The sequence below is a fragment of the Euprymna scolopes genome, chromosome 19, assembly GCF_053919585.1.
Source record: "Euprymna scolopes isolate OS-2025 chromosome 19, ASM5391958v1, whole genome shotgun sequence".
Lineage (NCBI taxonomy): Eukaryota > Metazoa > Mollusca > Cephalopoda > Sepiida > Sepiolidae > Euprymna > Euprymna scolopes.
In genome coordinates, this window is record NC_136500.1 from 47,213,111 (window position 1) to 47,236,010 (window position 22,900).

Here is a 22,900-nt window from a genome sequence, read left to right on the forward strand (position 1 = left end):
TACGCTTGTACTCCCCCTTTGATACTCTCAACTAAACCGCCAGGCATCAGAATTTCACCCCTTCATTGTTGAGGTCCCTAGATGCCAGAAAGCCTTCTACACTACTAGTTTATTCCCGCAAACTGCTATATTTTGGAACTCCCTCTTTGTTTCCTGCTTTCTGACTGTACTGACCTGCAGAAGTTTAAATGTAATGTGAACAAACATCTCTCTGTTCAACACCCCACAGTTCCCTGTTAAACATAATTCCAAATAGTTGCTCCTCATGTCCGAGTGTCAGATGCCTTGTTTAGGGTGAAAAAGAAACTAATTTAGGATTTTGTCTTGCTGGCTTTATAAACTTACTTTTTCCTGATTTCAGCTATATGGCCCATGCTTAATGGCTGACCATACGGGTCCTATTTTTTTTAGTAGGTAATTATTTGCTTCCCCATAAAAGCAAAATGTAACAGTCGTTTTTAATGTGGAAGAAAACCAGCTCCCCATAAAGGGGCACTCTGGAAGTAGGTAAAAATAAGATTGTCTTCGTATAGAAGGGTTTCCCTTGCATTGACTAAGGACAAATTAACTTGAGTGGAGCATCAGAACAGATATTACACTCTGATCCTGGCCTGTGCCCCTTTAAAAGTAACTACCCTGCCCTCTAAATATAATTTAAACTACAGCCAAATAAGACAAAATTATTGATTTCGTAAAATTTTATCAAATTTAAAATTGTTTTACATTTTGATAGTAGTTCAACTCCACTCCCGTGTGTGTTAGAAATGTGTACTAGGTTGGTGCAAAAACAATATCATTTTCTCACATGTTACTTTTACATATAATTTCTGAATCAATTCATTGATATATATATCGCCATGTTATATATCATTCTGAAACGAGTTTTTCACTCTATTGAATCATGTTATTCGTTACCGTTCTCAATCTCTTGATTCATTTTTTTTCTTTTCTTTTTCTTTTCTTGCAGGCTTTTCGACTACATGGACAAAATTCAAATCCGTACAATTTTCTTGTTCCAGCTCAAACTAGGCCGAAAAGCTGCTGAGACAGCTCGTTATATCAATAATGCATTTGACCTAGGAACCACTAACAAACTTCTGGCACAACGGTGGTTCAAGAAATTTCGCAATGGTGATAAGAGCTTTGAAGATGAAGACGGTCGCGGCCAGCCGACTGCGGTTGATAACGAATATTTGAAAGCCTTAATTGAAGCTGATCCTCGCAAAACCACAAGAAGTTGCTGTTGAACTGAAGGTTGACCACTCAACAGTCATTCGCCATTTAAAGCAAATAGAAGTCAAAAAGTTGGATAAATGAGTACCGCATGAATTGAACAATAATAAAAAAAAAAATCGTTGTTTTGAGGTGTCTTCTATGCTCCTTCTTTGCAACAAAAACGACCCATTTCTCAAGCAGATTGTGACATGTGATGAGAAGTGGATTCTTTACAACAACCGGCAACGTTTGGCACAGTGATTGGATGCCGGAGAAGCTCCACAACACTTCCCAGAGCAGAAATTGCACCAAAAAAAAGGTTATGGTGACTGTTTGGTGGTCTGCAGCTTGTCTCCTCCATCACAGCTTTGTAAATCCGGGCGAAACGATTACCGCGGAGAAGTACTGCCAACAAATTGACGAAATGCACTAGAAGCTCCGTATGTGCCCGAGATTGGTCAATATGAAGGGACCGATTCTCCTCCATGACAACGCTTGCCCGCATGTTGCTCAACTGACCCTGCAGAAGCTGAATGAATTGGGCTACGAGACTCTGCCTCATACACCATATACACCAGACCTCTCGCTAACCAATTATCACTTTTTCAAGCATCTTGACAACTTCCTGCGCAAAAAATACTTCAAAAGCCTAGATGATGCCGATTTGGCCTTCAATGACTCCATCGCTTCCAAAACTCCGGATTTGTATGCTAATGTGATAAATAAACTTGTTTCTCATTGGTAAAAACGTGTTGATTCTAATGGTTCTTATTTTGATTAATAAAGTTTATTATGAAAGGAGTTATCTCTTGAAGTTGAATGATAAAAAAAAACATTATTTTTTCACCAACCTAATATATAAACGCCAGCAATAAATTGACTTCCACTCTTTTTATTTCATATCAGATCTGAATCCATCATTTTTATAATTATCGAGCCACTTGAATCCACTTGTGACATTTCTGTCTTGTTAATCTTAAGACAGTTTCTTTTTTTATCATCTTTTGAAGGTTATTCAAGTATAGATTATTCTTAAGATAGTTTTTTTTTTTTTCTTTGCAATATTGATTTGCACCTTCTGAAGGCTAAGTGACTTGATTTGAGAAAGGAAGGTGCCAGTGGTGATAAGTTATTTAATTATTAGTTATTAGCAGGGAAGGGTCAATTTTATATTGAACTAACATGCTGCCTGCCGTTACAGTTGTAGATATGCTTAAATGTATTTTAATGTATGTAGATCTTGTATGTATTATTATACAGCTAAGTTTCTATTGATTTTATACTGTATTCAAGATATAGTAGTGTTTTCAAAAGTTAAAAAAAAAAAAAAAAAAAAAGTACTTTGGTGCCATCAGCTTTTTTTTTTTTTTTTTAAGCAATTTTTCACCCCAAACATGGCACAGTGCCACTTTGAAGTAGGGAGCTACTATTGGGGATATAAGTTGCAGAGGCATTATGAAGGGAGATGAGTAGCAAGATGTCTGTTCACATTGCACTAGAACTTCTGCATGTCAGTACAGTTGAGAAAGCAGAATCCCGTAAGGGAGTTCCAAAGTCTTGCAGTTCTGGGGAAGAAACTATTGGAGTAAAAGGCATTCTTACACCTTAGGGATCTCTATTGTAAAGGGGTGGGATTTAGTTGTCAGGGGTAGTCACGTTGAGGAGGTACAAGTGCTTGTAGTTCATCAGAGCATTCACCATTAAAGTACTTGTAGAACAGGCAGAGGGATGCAACATTTTGTTGATGGGACAGAGGCTGAAGCCTAAATGACAGTTCAGGACCTATCAGGTTGGCAACTCTCCTTTGAACCCTCTCCAGGAGTGAGAGACAAGCAGCAGATGCACCAGCCCAAATGTGATAACCGTACTCTATACATGGGCGAATAGTGACCTTATAGAGGTACAGAATATTTTAAGGCGTAAGTAGTTTTCTAGCACGGTAGAGAGGGCCCACCTTCTTTGCAGCAGCCTTGGCAATGCTCTCAATGTATCTATTCCAGTTCATGTTCCCTGTAAACATTAGGCCGAGGAGTTTAAAGGAAGTACTTTCAGGTAATGTTCTTGGCCATTACTATTGGTGGTAGAGAAGGTTTCTTGTAATTATTGAAGGAAACAAGCTTAGTCTTGGTAGCATTGAATGTGACCAACCATTTTTGTCCCCATTCCACTACAGATTGGAGGTCATCCTCTAGTGTTTCTGCCATTTCCTTAGATATGTGTTCATTTGTTTTCCCCTCATGCCTGTTATAGAGAGTGGTGTCATCAGCAAATATACCCATCTCCAAAATAATTTTATCAGGGAGGTCATTTATGAATATCAGGAATAATAAAGGTCTAAGGATCGACCCCTAAGGTACTCCCACATTTATATATTGTTTAGATGTACGACCGTCGAGGACAACTTGGATTTTTCTCTTACTTAAGATTTAATTACATTATGTATTCTTCCAGTGATACTATATGATCTAATTTTCCTTAGAAGACCATCATGCCATACTCTGTCAAAAGTCTTACATATATCAAGGGCTACCACTCTACCCTCCCCTATTTTGTCCAGGGAACGGTATATACGTTCAGCTAGAATCGACTGAAACATTTATCTTTCTGTTAGTATTTGCTATCATATTACCTAAGGACACACAGACAGATATCAGTTTTAAAAATTAACAGTTAAACGCATAAATGTATATTTGCACATGCATAAAAGATACACATAAAGTCGACTTATTACTGCTAATTTCCAGTTTTTTCACTTTTTACCTCTTAGCGGCTATTTTTACCAGCTAAAAAAAAAAAATGGAATTTGTTCCACAGGTCTGGATCCCTATTTATCAAGTTTTAAGTCTGTAAAACAAAAATTGACAGTTTGGTAGAGACAGTTCTGCACACATACAGACATGGTTATTTTATATTTTTATATGTAAATGCCCTTGACCCACTTCCCATAGCAGTAGAGCAAAGAAACTTAGCACAGTTATTAGTCTTTCTCTACATAGGAATCACCCTGAGTTATGCATTTCTGTGGGTCAGGGGCATTACTTATTGCACGTCCCTTGTGTATATCAAAATACATAAAGCTGTGTGAAATGTGACAAAATAAATAAAAAAAAAATAAATAAATAAAAAATAAGTTTACTGTCCATTTTGTAACATAACTGCTTTGCTTATGCTTTCTTTGGGGAGGGGGACAATTTTGAGGGTGAAGTTAATAGTTCATGCCTAATGGCAGTTGCATAACATAGATGTTCATTGCATATACCTTTTGAATAATAATGCTGATACAACTAAAATATTTTATGAAATTAACTCATGAGTGTAGGGCTTTATATGCAACTGTTTTTCTCAAGTGATGACTAGAAATAATAAAACGCTTATCTTTTGGTGATTATGTTCTGTTTTGTTTTTTCTTTTTTTCGCCGACAATCTTCCAAAACTCACTACTCAATGAAAAACGTTTTTTCAGCCATTATTTTTTAGTAAAACGAGCAGTGAAATTAAACAAATGATTTACTAGAACAATTTATTTATTTATTTATTTTTTTTTATTTTTTTTTTTTACGAAGGTGGTTTAGAAAACCCTAAGAAATTCAAGTATTTTATACCTTTTAAGTATTAACATAAAATTAGGTGCATATTTAGAATTACACTTATTTAAATATATATGTGCATAAAAATCTTTGTACATGTCACAGAACAGATGTCATGTTCCAAAAATCACATTTAGTTGTCAAAGGTCAGCTGATAAGTTTATCCGTAGCACCTTGGAGTGTCCATTTTTTTTTTTTTTTTTTTTTTTTTTTTTACCAAAAATATTTTGTAAAACCAAACTTTTAAAGCATGCTACATTTAAGCAAAATTATTTTAAAATATTTGATTTAATACAATAAAGCAATACGTTTTTAAGCACACACTAATATCCCTTAAAAATTACTGGGCGTTTAAATTGGATTAAACCTTTTTGCTAGATTTAAGAATATTTGAAATTTGTTTTTTTTTTTTTGCAATCTGTATAATTTGCCGATTTTCCTGCTTGTAGTTGATGTCATTTTGGAGGTTTTATCTATATTAATAAAATCATCAAACCTTGTCTTTTCTCACTTCAACGTAACTTTGATAATTACATATTTTTTATCTTTTTATTTTCATTAATTTTTTTTTTTTTTTCAGTTCGGTAACAAAAGATTAAAATTTCTTGAAACCTACAAAAATGACACTGAAGCACAACTTTGTTCATATAACATTCATTTCAACAGCTAACAACATTGAATCTTCATAGTATGATTCATAACATAGGAATTAAGCTTGATTTTTTTTTTTTTTTTTTTTTTTTTTTTTTTTTTTTAAATAGTGAACAAAAGAAAAATGAACATTTATAAAAATAGATGGAAACACAATTTGATAATCTTGCAAAAATTCCATTTGCTAAAGTTTTCAACTTGAATTGTTTTATATAAGACAACCTTAAATCCAATATTTAGCCCACCATATCAAAGAGTTGTCCTTTCTTTAATATTGGAATGTGTCATATATTATACGAATTGCAAAACCCCAACATAAAAAAAAGTCCTTTACTAAAGATAGTAATCTAATTCAAAGAGGCGGGGAGAGCTATTAATTGCACAAAAGAAAAATTATAAATTTTGTTTACATGTAAATTTTATCGAAATAATTAAAAATTTCCCTTTGACTATTTTTTTGCATCCTAAACTCTAGGCTGGTTTGTGATGCCTACTTGTATTGTTTGGGTTTCCTCTTCTACAGCACATCCACTTTTGTTTGGTTTGTTATTTAATTCCAAACACAAAATACCTATTATAAGTGCTTTAGTAGATAAAATTAATTGAGTAGGTAGAAGTATTAAATTTCCAAATTGATTTTCAAACTAAACCTCTCTCTCGTCAGGTCTCTACTTATCCTTCTTTCTTGCAAGTCCGTCCTTATCATTTCCTCTCATGTCTTCCCTGTCAACTGATTCTGCTATTTTAATTGTCCTATATTTACTAATACAAAAACTCAACTATTTTTTTTTTCCATGTGACCATACCAACAAAGTTTTCTGTTCTGTACATTTCTTCCTATACGGTCTAGATTTAATATTATTCTGAGGTCATCTGATCTAAGCCTGTCTTTAAGACTCGCATTGCACATCCGTTGTATCATTCTCATGTAATTTCTCTCCATGCAACACATATCCTCAACTCTCATTGGCCAGGTTTCACTTTTATATAGCATAGATATGCCTGATAGACTCTTCCCTTGATCAACAATGATAATAACGTTGTGCTCGTTAATAGATGCAAAAGTTCCTTAAACTCTATGCACTCTTGCACAAACTAGTTCATTCATGTATTCCAATGTATCACTAAGGTAAAAAAAACAACAAAAAAAAACACTTCTGAACTATCTCGATAACCTCCTCATCCAAAGATCAAAACTCCGGGTAAAAAATATTCACTTGATGTGTTGAAAGTAGTTTCATCATCCTAAATTTGGATAGTTGGTATAAAACTTTCAAACGTTCTCTCAACTATAAGTACCATACTAACAATTTGGTAAAATACAAAATTAATCATTGCATTAGATTCTTTATAGGCAAGTTGTCGTCATATTGATAACAGGAGACCACTTCATTTGTATATTTCGTGTTGTGATGTAACCATGATAATTGCATATTTATTTTTTAGTTTTGTTTACTATTAATCAAATACTAACCAGCAATGCGGCTTTACCCAGTTGTAAAGTACACATAAATATTACATTTTAATTCATGGAGATTTCATATAGAGCCAATTATCTATTGGTTATTATCCAATATACCGTAATGATTTTAAAAGTTATAAAGAAATGTTTTGGGTTCCATCTGATGGAATTATTGAAAGCAGAACGTTTAGCGCTCTTGCTTTAATCATTGCAAGATTTAAGCAAGCAAAGCTGCCTGGATGTTTTCTTTTTTTTTTTTTTAACTCTCGTTCAACCTTAACAAGATATATCGCCATTTGGATGTAAGGGGTGGGGGCTACTATTTGGGACTATGCCTAGGAAAGGTTAACAAGATGTTGGTTTGCGTTACATTTAAATTTCTGCATATCAGTACAACCAGGGAAGCAGGAAGGGAATTCCAAAGTCTAGGTATTTAAGGGGAAAAAATATTAGAGTAGAAAATCTAACATTTAGACCTCAACAGTGAAGGGGTGAGATTTTAAGCGGGTTTGTCAGAAATATGTATGTCGAAGGGACACAAGTGCAACGAGTTCATCAGCACCTTCCACTAAAATATCTGTAAAACAGGCAAGATGCAACATTGCAGTGATCGGACAGGGGCTGTACTTCTTTTCTTGAATAGGATTTTTAAAATTTAATTTTATACTACCACATTTTTATTTAACAGTTAGTTGACAGTGGGACCTATTAGATTAAAAACTCTTTTGGACTTTATCTAAGAGAGAGAGAGAGAGAGAGACTAGTGGTAGATGCACCAGCCTAGATGTGGCAACAATACTCCATGCATGGGCGAATGGTGGCCTTGTAATGGTACAGGATACTCTCGGGTGTGAGTAGCCTTCTAGCTCGATAGAGGGAACCCACCTTCTTTGCAGCAGCCTTTGCAATGACCTCTATGTATTTGTTCTAGTTCATGTTGCCCGTGAATGTAAGGCTGAAGAGTTTTATATATATAAATATAAATAAAAACGTGGTAGTATAAAATTAAATTTTAAAAATCCTATTTAAGAAAAGAAGTACAAAATAGCAAAAACAATATCACGTTATTTATACTGCAGCTATATAAAATTAGTGCTACAATTTAAAAGAAAAAAAACTTTGTAGTTTACTGTTTAAAATTTCTTCCTATTTGTGTTTTCCTCCGCTTTTCTATTGTTTGTATTTTCATCTATCAGTAACTTATCCGCATCTTTAATCTTGCTTCTCTGTTTCTGCTAATCAAATATCTTTTTTGCTGAAAATAATTAACAAAGTATATTGGCGAAAATACGTACAAATGTATGTAGCCCCTCTCCCCAAAGAAGACCATTGTAACATTTTTTTTGAGTTTGAATATTTATAAACTTCCAAGAAACTCTTTTCATAAGAAAAGAACATGTTCAATGGTCAAAATGGATTCTTATAAAATATGGAAGCCAATGAAGATGAGAAAATATGACAGTTGATCTTTGTTTCCATCATCCACTAAAGCAAGTTTAAGGCATTCGAAAGATATTTTTCGATTAAAAAAAAAAAAAAAAAAATGCAATTATCAAAGTTACATTGCCACAAGAAAAACATACACAGAAGAATTTTTCTCATAATTTTATTTACATAGATATATAACCGATTGATTTTTTTCATAATTTTATTAATATAGATATATAATAGATTAGTGGATGTACCCGGCATTGCCTGGTATTAAACATAACATGAAATTCCTTTAAAATAACAAAACATTTAAAAAAAAAAAAAAAAATGTTTTGGAGTGAAAGCAACTGAGACCTGTGCATGCCAGTATTGTTTTTTATAAACAGTTAACTTCTTGTAAGTAAAAAAAAATCTTGATCTGAGATTGAAACCCAAACCTAAAGACAGTGATTCAACTACGATAACCATTAGACTATCTTTTAAAGTGTTTTCAAACCTACTTATTCTTAACATAAGGAAGCTACCATGTGAACGATTCACATATGCGCATTCGTGAAACAGTTGACAAGCAGATAAAAATCCAATGACTCGAGTACCAATTTTTCATTTTTGACCCCCCCCCCCTTAGTAGCCATTTTTTCCGGATGAAAACAGATTTAAATTTTCCACATGTCTGAATACCTTATATATCAAATTTCAAATCTGTACACCAAAAATTCGTTGAGTAGATATGTTGAGAATTGTCCAGACACATTCTCACTTGCATGGATATAGATTATTGCTTGTAGAAGATTTCTTAGGTTGGAGTCAAAGCTTTTAAAATTTGAGCTGCTGACTCCACGGTTCCAATCATTCATTTTTCTCACTAGGATAATTTTCTTTTAATCAATTGCTTAATTGTCAACGATCTGTTGGAGTTAAGTTTGTGTGGTTTATATACCCACACTGTTAGTTGCATCTAAAGGAAAGAATCAATCCACACTTGTATTTTTTTAGTTCAAGTGCCAACATTTTTTTTCCTTTTTAGACCTTATCCATATTTTGTAAATAGCAAACAAAAAATATTGCTTGGTCTATTTGGCTGTTCTTTAGACATGTTCAAATATTAAATAAGTGTTCCAAAACAATCAAAATGAGAATGTAAAGTCAAAAAAACAAAATAAAATTCACTTTAAAGATGATAATCAGAACTTCCCCTTCTCCCCAAAACACTCCTGAAATCATGTTGAAAGGTTCTCAAACAGCCATCTTTTTATTTGTTTGTTTATATATGGTGGCATAAAATAGATTCCACACGAGTGGATTAATTCAATAGCTTTTATTTGGAATGGCTGGTGCCTATAAACATTGCAACAAGTGCTTTTGTTATGTTTCTGGAAACCTTTAAATATTTCAGTTTCCTTTTATCAACATTTTTTTCTTACCAAATCCTTCTCTATTCCGGGGGGAGGGGGGGGGTACAACTATTTTCCGAGTTGTTTGGTAAGCTTCCACTATTCAGCGGAACTCATGTCAGACATATTTCATAAAAAAATATGAATGAGAATGAAATACGTCTGGTTTGGAAATGATATATATATATGCTTCCTCTAGTCACATTTCTAACTTGAAAGGAAGATATCATAGTGAACGAACATATAAGATCATATGACAAACTACCCCCACCTAAAAAAAGGTAAAGCCTGGGAGGCTCTTCCCCACTCCTCCAAAAAAGATTATAACCGTGGCCGGAAATTAGTATTATAAGTTTTTTTTAGAGAATTGTTATTTTATCAACATGCATGAAAAAAGCTATATAAAAGATGCTTAAAACCGTTTGAATTATGCAAATACCATCAGTAGTTCAAAAGTTATGAGAATTTTAAGTGCCAAAATTTAGGCTTTTCCGTGGACTTTTTTTTTTTTTTTTTGGAAAGAGTAGGCTAAATTACTAACCTCAACATTTAAAGAAATTCGGTAATTTCGCCACCATTTATTTAATTTCAAGCTATTCTCATGAAACTTGGTACTCTTACATAAAATTGTGTGCTCTTTCTGATTATGCAGTCAAATTTGATGTATCTCTTTACCATAAGCCATGAATTATAAATTAAGATGTACAAATTTCAATTTTTTTAAACTGGCACATGGTATCATACAGTGGGTGTCTATTTATGAACAAAACTAAGTATTATAGTGGTATTTAAATATAGCTTTATCGAGAACAGGCATTTTCCTGCCTCCTCACCAAAGGAGAGCTTAATCTGGATGTAGCCATCGAATGCCTAAAGAGCATTCATGGCCGGTATTTACTACTCCCTTCAAAGAAAAGAAAAAAATTGAGTAGATATGAATTAATCTTAGTAATAAATTGAAGAAAATTTTTCATACAGATTTTGAATTTTTGTAAAATATTGAAATTCCCATAGTCGACCAGAACTTATGCATTTTGGGACCAGTCCAATTTTCAATTTTGTAAATTCTCTCTATCTGGCTCAAAATATACCCCTATTTTCTGAGATGCAGCCATAAATCATACTTTACATGAATCCTCGAATGTAGCTTTCACAGTACCAGGATACCAGGAATCCTGATAAACAACTATATATTCACCAGTTGATGGTAATGTTCGTCATTTCTATTCTGTTATTTTACTGAAAATTCAATTATGTAAACAAAGAAATAAAGCAGTAAATTTTTAGCTTTTTAACCTTTTTCTTTAAAATGACTACTTTTGTAGGTTTTAGGGTATGCTGAAAACGAATATCGCATTTAATTTTTCTGCAAATAAGTAGTATTGCGGATATTAAGCAATGTCATGTTATCGCTGGTGACCATCTTGGTACGCGCAAGCACAACTCTGAGTAACAAGATGGCTCTTGCAATACCTTAAACGACATTGCTTAATATTCGGCAAGCTATTTACTTGCGGGAAATTTAAATGTGATATTCGTTTTCAGCATACCTGAAAGCCTTAAAAGGTAGTCATTTTAAAGAAAAATGTTAAGGTGGAAACAAGATAAAAATTTACAACATGCATCACAATGTAATTCTTTATCGAACTGCCTAGTTTTTACATTTGGAAACCAAATATTTTATTAAAATTGATTTTAAAAACAGCGAGAACGGACACATGTCAAAGGCCGACATTATTTTAAAACCCTATCCCTTGACACATGTTTTTTTATGCATTTATTTCCGTGATATCTAAAAATTTAAACCCCCCCCCTTTTATTTTTGTGATTTCTCTTCTGTTATTTTATCGCACCGAGATATTTGTGAAAATTTATCTAAATGTTAAAAATAAAAAAAATGAAATTCATTAAAAGTACAATTACATATTTTATTTTATAAATAAAACATATAAGATTTAAACGAAAAAAGACATTATCTATATCTTTTTTTCATATCGTAAAGTTTTTCGGTATAAAAAAGTGAAGAAATGGTTATTATTGTTATTACTATTTAGATGTCCTCAGTTAAAAACAAAAAAAGGGAACTGTTTATTTTACAGATTCTAAAAAATAGTCTCAACAATGAGTTAAAAATAAAAAAAAAATTATGCAAAGTAAAAACCCGTCACGAGGACACTTATTGGTTGAGTTTCTAACAGTATTTTGTATATTTTTAAGTCATTGTCGAGATTTCAAAGATATGAGATACCATGTGACTATTTTTCTTGTGCTTGTGTAACGTTCGATACTATTTACTTTTCGAAATAAACAAACATTTTACTTTTTTTTTTTTTTTTTTTTTATACAGTGATCGCCACTTATCAAGGCCCGGAAGCCACTCAGGGATAAGGGTTATTGCAAGTACATTACGTTAGTGTGGAGATTTGATGAAGTGTTTAATTAAGGGGGCGGTTCATTAGGAATTTGTTAACATTGGACTTGAAGACATCCAAGTTGTAGTCCGGACGGAAGCAGGCAGACGGAACAGAGTTCCACAGGCATTAACTAAATACACTAAAAACTTATCCAACTGGGTAGAAGAGTTACTTATCTTGCCTCTGGTAATATTTACATGGGTGCTTATGCACTTATGTTACCATGCTATTTTTTCAAATAATATTTTCAAGTTAAATTCAAGTTTGATATCTTTTTATTTAATTGTTAGGTGAAAGTACAGGATAGTTACCAAAACACCCTTCCCATGTTAAGAATGGGTTTCTAAATAACGTTATTATTTCAGCATGGTAGCATGAGTGCACAAGTACCTTTTATTTGTTATATATATATAAAATTTTTAAGGGGGAGGGTGACCTCTAAAAAACAATTCTACCTTAAGTACAAGTAAGAAGTTATACTGTATCATAACAGAAACGCATGTACTAAAAACGTTAAAAAAAACAAAAAAACAAAATAGTTTTGGCTCGGTATTGTTTAGAAATAAAATTTGAAAAACTGGAAAATAATTTTTTTAAATTGACAAACTCAGAATAAAAAAAATCTCGTAAAACGAAAGCAGAACAAGTTTTCTATTTTTAACAAACAAAACTTGTTAATACGTTGACTGTAGGTAGCTTGGCGCATTAAGTTCGTAGCGTTAAGCGGATTTGAATTTCTATAAAAGATAACATTTTAAAGAAATTTCCGCACAACTAATAATTATCCAATATTTACATATTATATATAAAAATAATTCTGAAACTATTTTCTGTATGAAAATGGATGATATATGCCGATTTATCTTATCAATTTTGTCTTATCAATTTTGAAATATTCTTTGCCAACTTTGCTCGGTCGTAACTTTGTAGTATTACAAGCGTATGGTGTATTTTCGTGGACATCGGCAATATTACATACGTAATTTGCTTCAAGGAATCATATTTTTTATTTGTTGTTCAATTTTTAAAAGAATTACATTGATGAAAGGAGAATTTTTTTTTTTTTTTTTTTTTTTTTTTCCGACGATATTTTTGAAAGTCATCCCCTTTTTTCGATTGTCTAGCCTTAATTTAAACCTATGTCACTTCCGGTTTGCCGGTTGTTGTAACAGCAAAGACGTCACATATTTTTCCCGTTCTTTTCCTCCTTCACGGTAAGGGTTCGAGCCTGACTTCCTACTACCACTTTTTTTTTTTTTTTTTTTTTTGCTCAACACACACCTCCAAACACCCGGGCAACGCCGGGCACCCATGCTAGTTTTAAAGAAAAATGTTAAGGTGGAAACAAGATAAAAATTTACCGCTTTATTTCTTTGTTTACATAGCTGAATTTTCAGCAAAATAACAAAATAGAAATGACGAAAATTACCATCAACTGGTGAATATATAGTTGTTGCATATCAGGATTCCTGTAGAGTACGATTTATGGTGGCATCTCAGAAAATATTTTTGGCCAGATAGAGAGGATTTACAAAAATTGAACTGGTCCCAAAATGCATAGTCTTGTCGACTATGGGAATTTCAATATTTTACAGAAATTTAAAATCTGCATGAAAAATTTTCTTCAATTTATTACTGAGATTAATTCATATCTACTCAATTTTTTTCTTTTCTTTGAAGGGAGTAGTAAATACCGGCCATGAATGCTCTTTATGCATTCGATGGCTATACCCAGATTAAGCTCTCCTTTGGTGAGGAGGCAGGAAAATGCCTGTTCTCAATAAAGCTATATTTAAATACCACTATAATACTTAATTTTGTTAATGAATAAACACCCACTGCATGATACCATGTGCCAGTTTTAAAAAAAATTGAAATTTGTACATCTGAATTTATAATTCATGGCTTATGGTAAAGAGATACATCAAATTTGACTGCATAATCAGAAAGAGCACACAATTTTATATAAGAATGCCAAGTTTCATGAGAATAGCTTGAAAATAAATAAATGGTGGCGAAATTATCGAATTTCTTTAAATGTTGAGGTCTGTAATTTAGCCCACTTTTTCCAAAAAAAATGTCCACGGAAAAGCCTAAATTTTGGCACTTAAAATTCTCATAACTTTTGAACTACTGATGGTATTTGCATAATTCAAACGGTTTTAAGCATCTTTTACATAGCTCTTTCCATGCAAGTTGATAAAATAACAATTATCTAAAAAGAAAAAAATCAACTCTTAATGCTAACCTTTGCTTCCTGTAGTCATAAAAATATAAACCAAATTCCAGTAATGAACTTCTATATTTATATAGCCAGTAAAATTTTAGCCATATCCAATCAAATTGACCCTGTGCGTGTATATTCAAACATAACATATGAAATATAAACATTGAAAAAAGTTTTCTTTTTTTTCATTTTTAACTTGGAGCATAAAAACATTGAACGCATAAAAGCAAAATAAATTAACATCGTTGGAATGTTTATTCTATTCTCTTTTCATCTATGTAATTTTTTTTTTTTTTTTTACACAGTGGTCACCACTTATCAAGGCCCGGAAGCCACTCGGGGATAAGGGTTATTGCAAGTACAGTACGTTAGTGTGGAGATTTGAAGTGTTTACTTAAGGGGGCAGTTCATTAGGATTTTGTTAACGTTGGACTTGAAGACATCCAAGTTGTAGTTAGGTGGGAAGCAGGCAGACGAAACAGAGTTCCACAGGCTTGCAGTTCTAAGAAAGAAGCTTTGTTCATGGAATCCACGTTTTGATTTAAGCACAGATAAAGAGTGGGGGAAATTTTTCACAGTGGATTCAGCTAGACAGGTGTTTTTCGTGAAAGATTGGTGAGGGGGGACCAGAGATTGGAGTTCAGACGAGCACCTGCCATGGAAATAACGATAAAACAAGGATAGGCTCGCAACGTCTCTTCTGTGGGAGAGAGGTTGCAGCGTAGAGAAAAGGGCATCCCCCACTAAGCCACGAAGTCTATTTTGTACTCTGTCAAGACAGGATAGGCTGTTTTTAGCAGCTCCTGCCCAGATATGGCAGCAGTATTCCATCCTTGGACGTACTTGGCTTTTATATAGATAGAGAATTGCATCAGTAGTGAGATATCTTCTGGAGCGGTAGAAGGATCCCACCATCTTTCCAGCGACCTTGGCAACAGACTTGATGTACATGTTCCATTTCAGATCAGGAGTAAACGTCAAACCCAAAAGCTTGTCAAAACACGGGGCCTCTCCCAGACGAGAGCCATCCATCCCCATTGATGCCAGATGGGGATCAGAGCGTTGATGATGTAAAGATAGGAGTTTGGTTTTAGATGCATTAAATGTAACCAGCCACGTCTTCTCCCACTGAACCACGCGCTCGAGATCAGAGGAGAGAGAATCAGAGAGAACTTTGTCATTTACAGCCTTTGATGTGTTGCCATAGATGGTCGTGTCATCAGCATAGATGTCAACGAATGATTTAAGTATGTGTTTAGGGAGGTCATTGATGCAGATCAGGAAGAGAGTTGGGCCCAGGATTGATCCCTGAGGGACTCCAGCATTAATACTGCAGGCCTCTGATTTTTGTCCATCGACCACTACTCTTATGAGCCTATCAGAGAAATGATTTAATGATTGAGAAAACATTTCCAGTTATACCGTAGCTGGAAATCTTGTGAAGTAGACCCTTATGCCATACCTTGTCGAAGGCTTTTGATATGTCAAGAGCAATTGCCCTAGAAAGGAAGCCTTTGTCACAGGATTCACTAATCCTGTGAGATATAACCGTCAGCACATCTGCGGTAGATGTTGCAGAGCGGAAACCATATTTAGTGTCACTAAGGTTGTTTCTGCTGAGGTGGTTGACTATTTCTCTATTCAATATGGATTCCAGCAACTTACTCATAACACACAGGAGACTTATTGGTCTATACTGAGAGGGAGATGACTTATCACCTGAATTCTTAAATACAGGGCAAACTGATATCGTCTTTCGGGGAGTTAAAAAGCACTTCTCCTTAAGGCAGCGCTTAAACAGTTTTGTAAGTATGGAAGTAAGTTCTGGTTGAAGCTTTTTTAACACTATAATTGCATTATTGAAACAGTTTTGAGCTTTTACATGACTCTATTCATCCTAATTAATAAAATAACATTTAAAAATTGAAAAGAAAAAAAAATCAACCCTTAATGCTATGATAAGGGTCTCTTTAAATTAGCTTCTCTTACAAGAATAAGGTTTCTTCTCTTTTGTTTAAACATTGATGTCTTAAACAGGATTTTCTTGTAAATAAGTCAGCAGCTATGTGGATTGAATCTGCTTCTTTCAAAGGAGGAAATCTCAAGGGAATACCAAATTCACAAGTAGCTCTTAATTGCCTGTGTATCACCGTCAGGAAAGATAACATTAGATTTGATTTTTCAGTTCTTGCAGGGAGGTGTCAACATCGTCCTACATACAACGCCTGGTATTTCCTTATGGTCATCCGACCAGGCCCAACATCACCTAGCTTCATATAAATCGTTTTTTATTTTTATTTTTTTTTTTTCTACTGGATATAGGGTATCCTACCATCTGGGCTGGTGCATCTACCATTAGCCTCTCTCTTGGATAGGGTGTAAAAGAGTTTCAGATGTAATAAATCCCACTTTGTTAACTAAGTTCCAACCCCTGACCCATCACCACAATGTTGCATCTCTGTGCCTGTTTTACATATATTTTTATGGAATATGTTTCGAACTTGTTGCACTTGTGCCACCTCAACATACATGTCCCCGACAAACCCGTTTACCAACAAAATCTCACTCCTTCACTGTTGAGATCCCAAAATGCCAGAAAGCTTTCTATTCTAATAGTTTTTCCTTGAACAGATAGACCTTGGAATTCTCCTCCTGCTACCTGCTTCCCTAACTGTACTACTATGCAGAAGTTTAAATGTAATGTAAACAAACATCTTGTTAATCTTTCTTAGGCATGGTCCCAAATAGTACCCGTTACGTCCAAGTGGCGATATGCCATGTTAAGGGTGAACGTGAGTAAAAAATAAATAAAATAAAAAAAGATTACAAGACAATCACTTGGAGAGACTCATATTGAGAGATCTAACAGTCTCTAATTCATATATAAATGGGCTTTGGAAATACCTTTCAAAAGAATAAGAATTTTTTCTTATCAATTTTATTTTCTTTTTTATTTTGCTTGTACTCCATGTTTTATTTGCAATATGTATTGTTTTCAGCATTGAATAACCTAAAAAGTGTTGACACACCATAAAATAGATAAAGCGAATCTAATTTTTTTTTTTTTTTTTTTTTCAGAACTGAGTAATGAGAAACATGGTTGGAATAAATACAGTTACTCCAAAAGGTTTGATGTGAGCTACTCTAGCGTCAAAGATAACGTAGAACGGGTCGATGCATCCAAGCTGTCTACTGCGGAATTTGTCAAGTACTATGAATCCACATTTAAACCTGTTGTACTAACAAACGTCCAAAGGAATTGGAAAGCCAGAGAAAAATGGACGATCGAGGTAAGACAACTGTTTTAATTTAACTCCTCGTTAATTTGTTTTTGAATTTTCCTTTAGGGCTACAAATTTATCGTTTCACCCTGTACATTTTTTTTTTTTTTTTAATTATTTGAATCCTACGTTCTTAGTTATACACTATGAAAATTGACTTCTGGACCAATAGCATATGACAATACATTTTAAAATTTATATAAAAAAAAAAAAAATTTGAAGTCATAATTTTGTAGCTAATTGCACTACCAAAATAAATTTGACATTGCTTTACAAAGATCTATGTGACCACATTAAAAGTTTATTAATATAATGAAATGAATTTAGTTTCAGGGATACCTACTACTGCTCTCATCTTGTGTGTAATAACTAGGGCTATGACAAAAGAATATTCTTTTCATTATTTTGACTCTCGATTATATATAGTAAAAAAAAAAAAAATACATCAGTTAATATCTTATGTTTTTAGATAGAGATGTGATTAACTGTGTCAGATATATACTGGAGAGTCAAAACAATGAAAAGAACATTTTCGTCATAGCCCTAGTAATAACCAACATTAGAATATCAGTCCGAATAATATAAACTCTTCAGTTCTTGTGTATTTATAATTATATATCTAAAAAAAAGCAATGTTGTTAAAGTAAAATCACTATTGCATAGTTACATATGTCAAAATTAATAAAAATTTTAAGAGTCAATGATTTGCTAGAAGTAGCTTTTACAAAAATATGTTGCTTTTGTTCATCTGCCATTTTCTAATTTGGAACCGTGAAAACAAGGTAGATAAATCTGTTTGTCATACGGAATATGCTAAACTGCATTATTTGATAAATTTTATTTCTTGTAATTTTCTACTGTCATTTTGGGGGGAGGGGATTATTTAATTGGATTCTTTGGATTACTGTTCTTATCTAGAGTGTTATTTTCACATTTTGATTGAAATAATTTCTGACCTTGTTCAACTTGGAAATCTATATGGAATTTTAAACTGAAACGTTTATTTAATCCACAGGAGCAGCATACTCTCGTTCTGTCAGTTGTGTTCGTGTAGAAGTCTTAATTTGCAATGGTGTTTTGAATTTTGTTTGCGCTGAGGATTAAATCTTCAACCTGCAAAAGAGTATAACTTCACAACTGAATTTTATCAAATACTTCATTCACTACATTACAGTTCCTTGCGGTCATGGCTGACAGAACGAGAGCATGCTACCCTCGTGGATTAAATAAAGGGTTCCCTTAAAAATTCTGTACAGATTCTTGAGTTCAACAAGAAACACCTCAAGAAGATAAGAGGTTACATTGATTGAAACGTAGCGAAAATAACACTAAAGATGAGAAACATAGTTCAAATAATACAATCAATCCTCATCTCAAAAATTCCGAAATGTAATTGACATGGCATCGTTTGCTTAAAATGCATTCTTTTAATATCTAATTGTAATACACAAGCATCCAATTTTTTAATCTTAAATTTCATGTGAAATTTAAAAAAAAAATTTCATAAAATCGATATGAAGATGCAAATTCTAAATATTCCATTGTGTAGAATCATGTCGTCCTGCGGGGGCCTGGGCAACAAAGATCCAAAGATCAAAGTGTAGTATCTATTCAGTAGATGCTGCAAGCAAAGACCATTTCCCTTGTGGCAATCAGTTTCTGGTCCATGTAGGGGCAACCCTATATACCAGAAAAATACTACCAGCTCCCCCCTTCCTTCCTTCGGGGGAGCTGGTTCCCCCCTCCCCCTCCGTCTCTCCACATTAAAAAACGGCCTTGTGCCTAATTTGCTCAGTGGGGGAAGCAAATAAATGCAAGAACCATGTCGTCACTGACTCTAATGCTGTTTGCCGTGGTTTTCTAATCGTTTTCATCTATTTATTCTGGTCGTGTCGTTGTCTCTCACATTGGTGATTACTGAGGACATAAGCATTGATTTACAAGTATCAAAAAAATAAATCAACGCCAATTCACAAGAGAAAACAGATTGTACAGTGTGTATAAATCAGTTGTGATCTGGATGTGTGCATAATATAGGAACCCCCAAAAACTCGTCTGTTGAAGCATCTTTGTTGTCAATTGATCTCATTTGCTAAAGCTCTACCTGACTCCAATCTGTTTGATCTCTCTCTGGCGATGTCTGAGCTGCAAACTGTCATAAACTCTTCATAAATTCGCTCTATCTTCTAAATATAACTAAAAAATTCAGAAATCTTATGACCAGGTTTTTGTTAAAGAGTGACCGATAAGTGGCAAATGACTCTCCCTTTCGGCCATTACCAACTGATTTGCTTGTTCCATTTATTGCTTTGGTGAATCGTTTCTAACCATTATCCTAGATTGCTTACTTGCAACAAATTTTTCTTTTTCATGAATCACTTTCTAACACTCTGTTGGACGTCCATCGTATTACAACCAGACAAACTCTCAAAATTTTCTTGTAATTCTTTTATTAATAAATGATGTGAATAAATTCAGAAATGGTAAAATGCTTACATTAATATATTTTAATTCCAAAGTAGCCTAATTGTTCCAAATGAATTTTTTAACAAATGTAATACAGAATTGTTTGATAGATTTAGTTTTTTTTTTGTTTGATTTTTTTTTGTCAAATTACTGAGAAATATTAAAAATAAAAGGTATTCCTGATTTAGAAATCCCATTATTTTTCATCAGCTAAACCTAGGAATTTTAACTTATTTTTAAGATTGAAATTTTTGAATTATTATTTTCATTTTCAGATGAAGTTTAAAAGTATGGATAGATTGAAAAAACAAAAAACAAAAAAACACTTTTTTTGTTTGTTTTTCAGAGATTGTCCAAGAAGTATCGGAATCAAAAATTCAAGTGTGGGGAAGATGACGAAGGTTATTCGGTTAAATTAAAAATGAAATATTTTTTAGAATACATGAGACATAATGAAGATGACAGCCCCTTGTACATCTTTGACAGCAGTTTTGGTGAGGTATAGTCTGATCTACTGCTAGTATCTGTGTGTGATCTCTTTCTCTCCTCTCTCTGCATTTATTTTGATGGGGAGAGGGTATAATCTTTGTTCCTGCTAATATCTACCCTCCTCCCACTCCTTCTCCCTATACACATCTCTCTCTCTCTCTCTCTCTCTCTCAATTCATTTTGCATAGCGGGTCATTCCAAAAGTAATGCCTCCTATTTTTTTTAACTCAAACTAAAATGTTGAAGAGCTACAAAGACGAGAGTGGTACCATTAAAACAAGTGATGTTTCGTGCTTCAGAATTTATTTTTCTACATAGTCACTCCCATTCTCAATGCACTTTTGCCAGCCTCTTTTGATGCCTCGGCCGTAAAAGTCCAGAGCGCATTTTATCATTCGCATCTCTGTCATCACTCAGAAATTGACAAACCCATATCTCCTACCTGTGCTGACATCCACTACAGCAGCTTCATAAACGTTCAGCAGACAATGGTGAATGTTAATCAGTTCAATTTTTTTTTTTTTTCTTTTTTTGCCTGGGGAATTCAATTACGCATCTATGCTTCTGACGCACACCCATGACAAGGTTTGCTTTCTTAGTCTCACACTGTCAATATCTGGAACAGAGGTGAAACTTTCAGGCCATGAATTCATAAGTTCAGTCATCATAACAGTACAATTTGTAATCCTTTTTGATCTATTCGGGTAGAATAAAGAAAATGGGGGATATTACTTTTGGATTATTCTCGATTTTATTTTTTTAAAAGAAAAATTTTTTTTCTTTTAACTGGATACATGTTTTATAAATCTTGAAGAACGTAATATAAAAAATCATTACATAAATATTTTAAACCAAGTAACCTTTTGATATTTTTTAATTAATTTTGCTTAAAAACGTGCATATATATATATATATATATATATATATATATATATATATATATATATATATATATACTAGTATGGGTGCCGGGTGTTTGGAGGTGTATGCTGAGCAAAAAAAAAAAAAAAACAGTCAATTTTTTTTAACTTTGACCCCTATTATGACCCCTTAAAATTTATTGTTTTGGGATCAAATCGAGTTATTAAGTTAGATCCATTTCCAAGGAACCTATATCTAAATTTTCAAGTGTTTAGACCCAAAATTGTTGGAGGAGTTTGGTAGAGTTCTCAAAGGTCAAATCGTTGAACTTTGACCCCTTAACAGCGAAATTTCTGGCCGAAAACCGATCACATCGATTTTCCTAAATCTCAGTACCCTGTATATCAAATTTCGAGTCTGTAGACTAAAAATTGACAGATTTATTGCATAGGGAAATGTACACAGACAGACACAGACACATTCTTAACATTTTCCAGAGATAACCAATGAAGTTTTAACAAAGTTCATACAAAGGTGCTCAATACCTAAATAGGGCTGGTGCAACCAGATCAGGCTGTCGGAAGATGACTCCCTGACACAAATGTATCTGCATTAACAATTTTGTTTTTCCTTTTAATTATTTGCACAACTAAGGCATGTTCTGCAAAACCAACAAAAAAACAATACCCCTCCCCCTTTTTGTTTCCATCCCCACTTTCTTACTGGCTTCATCACTTAAAGCATTCCAACCAATAATACTACAACCTTTTCCTTTGCAAAACTCGATGCTGTTCTTACATGGTATATTATTGTAAAAAGAATATTTGTGCCTCTGATAACCCGAAAAGATCTAATTTGAATCCTTCTCCAAATAATTATTTAACTTGATTGAAATTTGGAAGTCATTGTAGTGAACAAATGTTATAATTAAATTTTATCTGTATGAGTTGATTTCAACCAATATTTATTTTATTACTATTGTTAAAAGAATGTTAGAGAATTCAAGCACCTTGTTTTTGTTTGTATATTCTCAAACTGAATTAGATTTAGTTATAAACAATAATAGTTATAAACAATAATAGTTATAAACAATAATAGTTATAAACAATAATAGTTATAAACAATAATAGTTATAAACAATAATAGTTATAAACAATAATACGATATGTTTACCAAGGCACAATTAAAAATTTATCTTGCAACAACACTGCCATACTGTCGAAATCGTTCTTATCTCAGCAATAATCTATTTCGAATATCAAATATTTGTCTGCCTCTTGTGAGCACATCCATACTTTTTTGAATTAAAAGGAACCCTTCCCATTTTTTTATTTTTATTTTATTTATTTTTTTTTTCAAATCCAAATTTTACTTATAATAATAAACCAATGATAACTAAAATGTTTCCTTAAATGATGCTGG

At 33.2% G+C, this 22,900-nt stretch overlaps 1 protein-coding gene across 2 annotated transcripts in view; it reads left to right on the forward strand.

Moving 5' to 3' along the window:
* LOC145303555 (bifunctional arginine demethylase and lysyl-hydroxylase JMJD6-like) overlaps window positions 1-22,900 on the forward strand; it is a 115,351-nt gene that overhangs the window by 57,815 nt on the left and 34,636 nt on the right. The window contains exons 2-3 of one of the 2 annotated variants that reach the window (XM_080145061.1): window positions 17,460-17,671; window positions 20,475-20,627. In XM_080145061.1, coding sequence (XP_080001187.1) covers window positions 17,460-17,671; window positions 20,475-20,627 — 365 coding nt within the window. The remainder of the gene's footprint in view (window positions 1-17,459; window positions 17,672-20,474; window positions 20,628-22,900) is intronic. The other variant, XM_080145062.1, reaches the window with a different exon arrangement.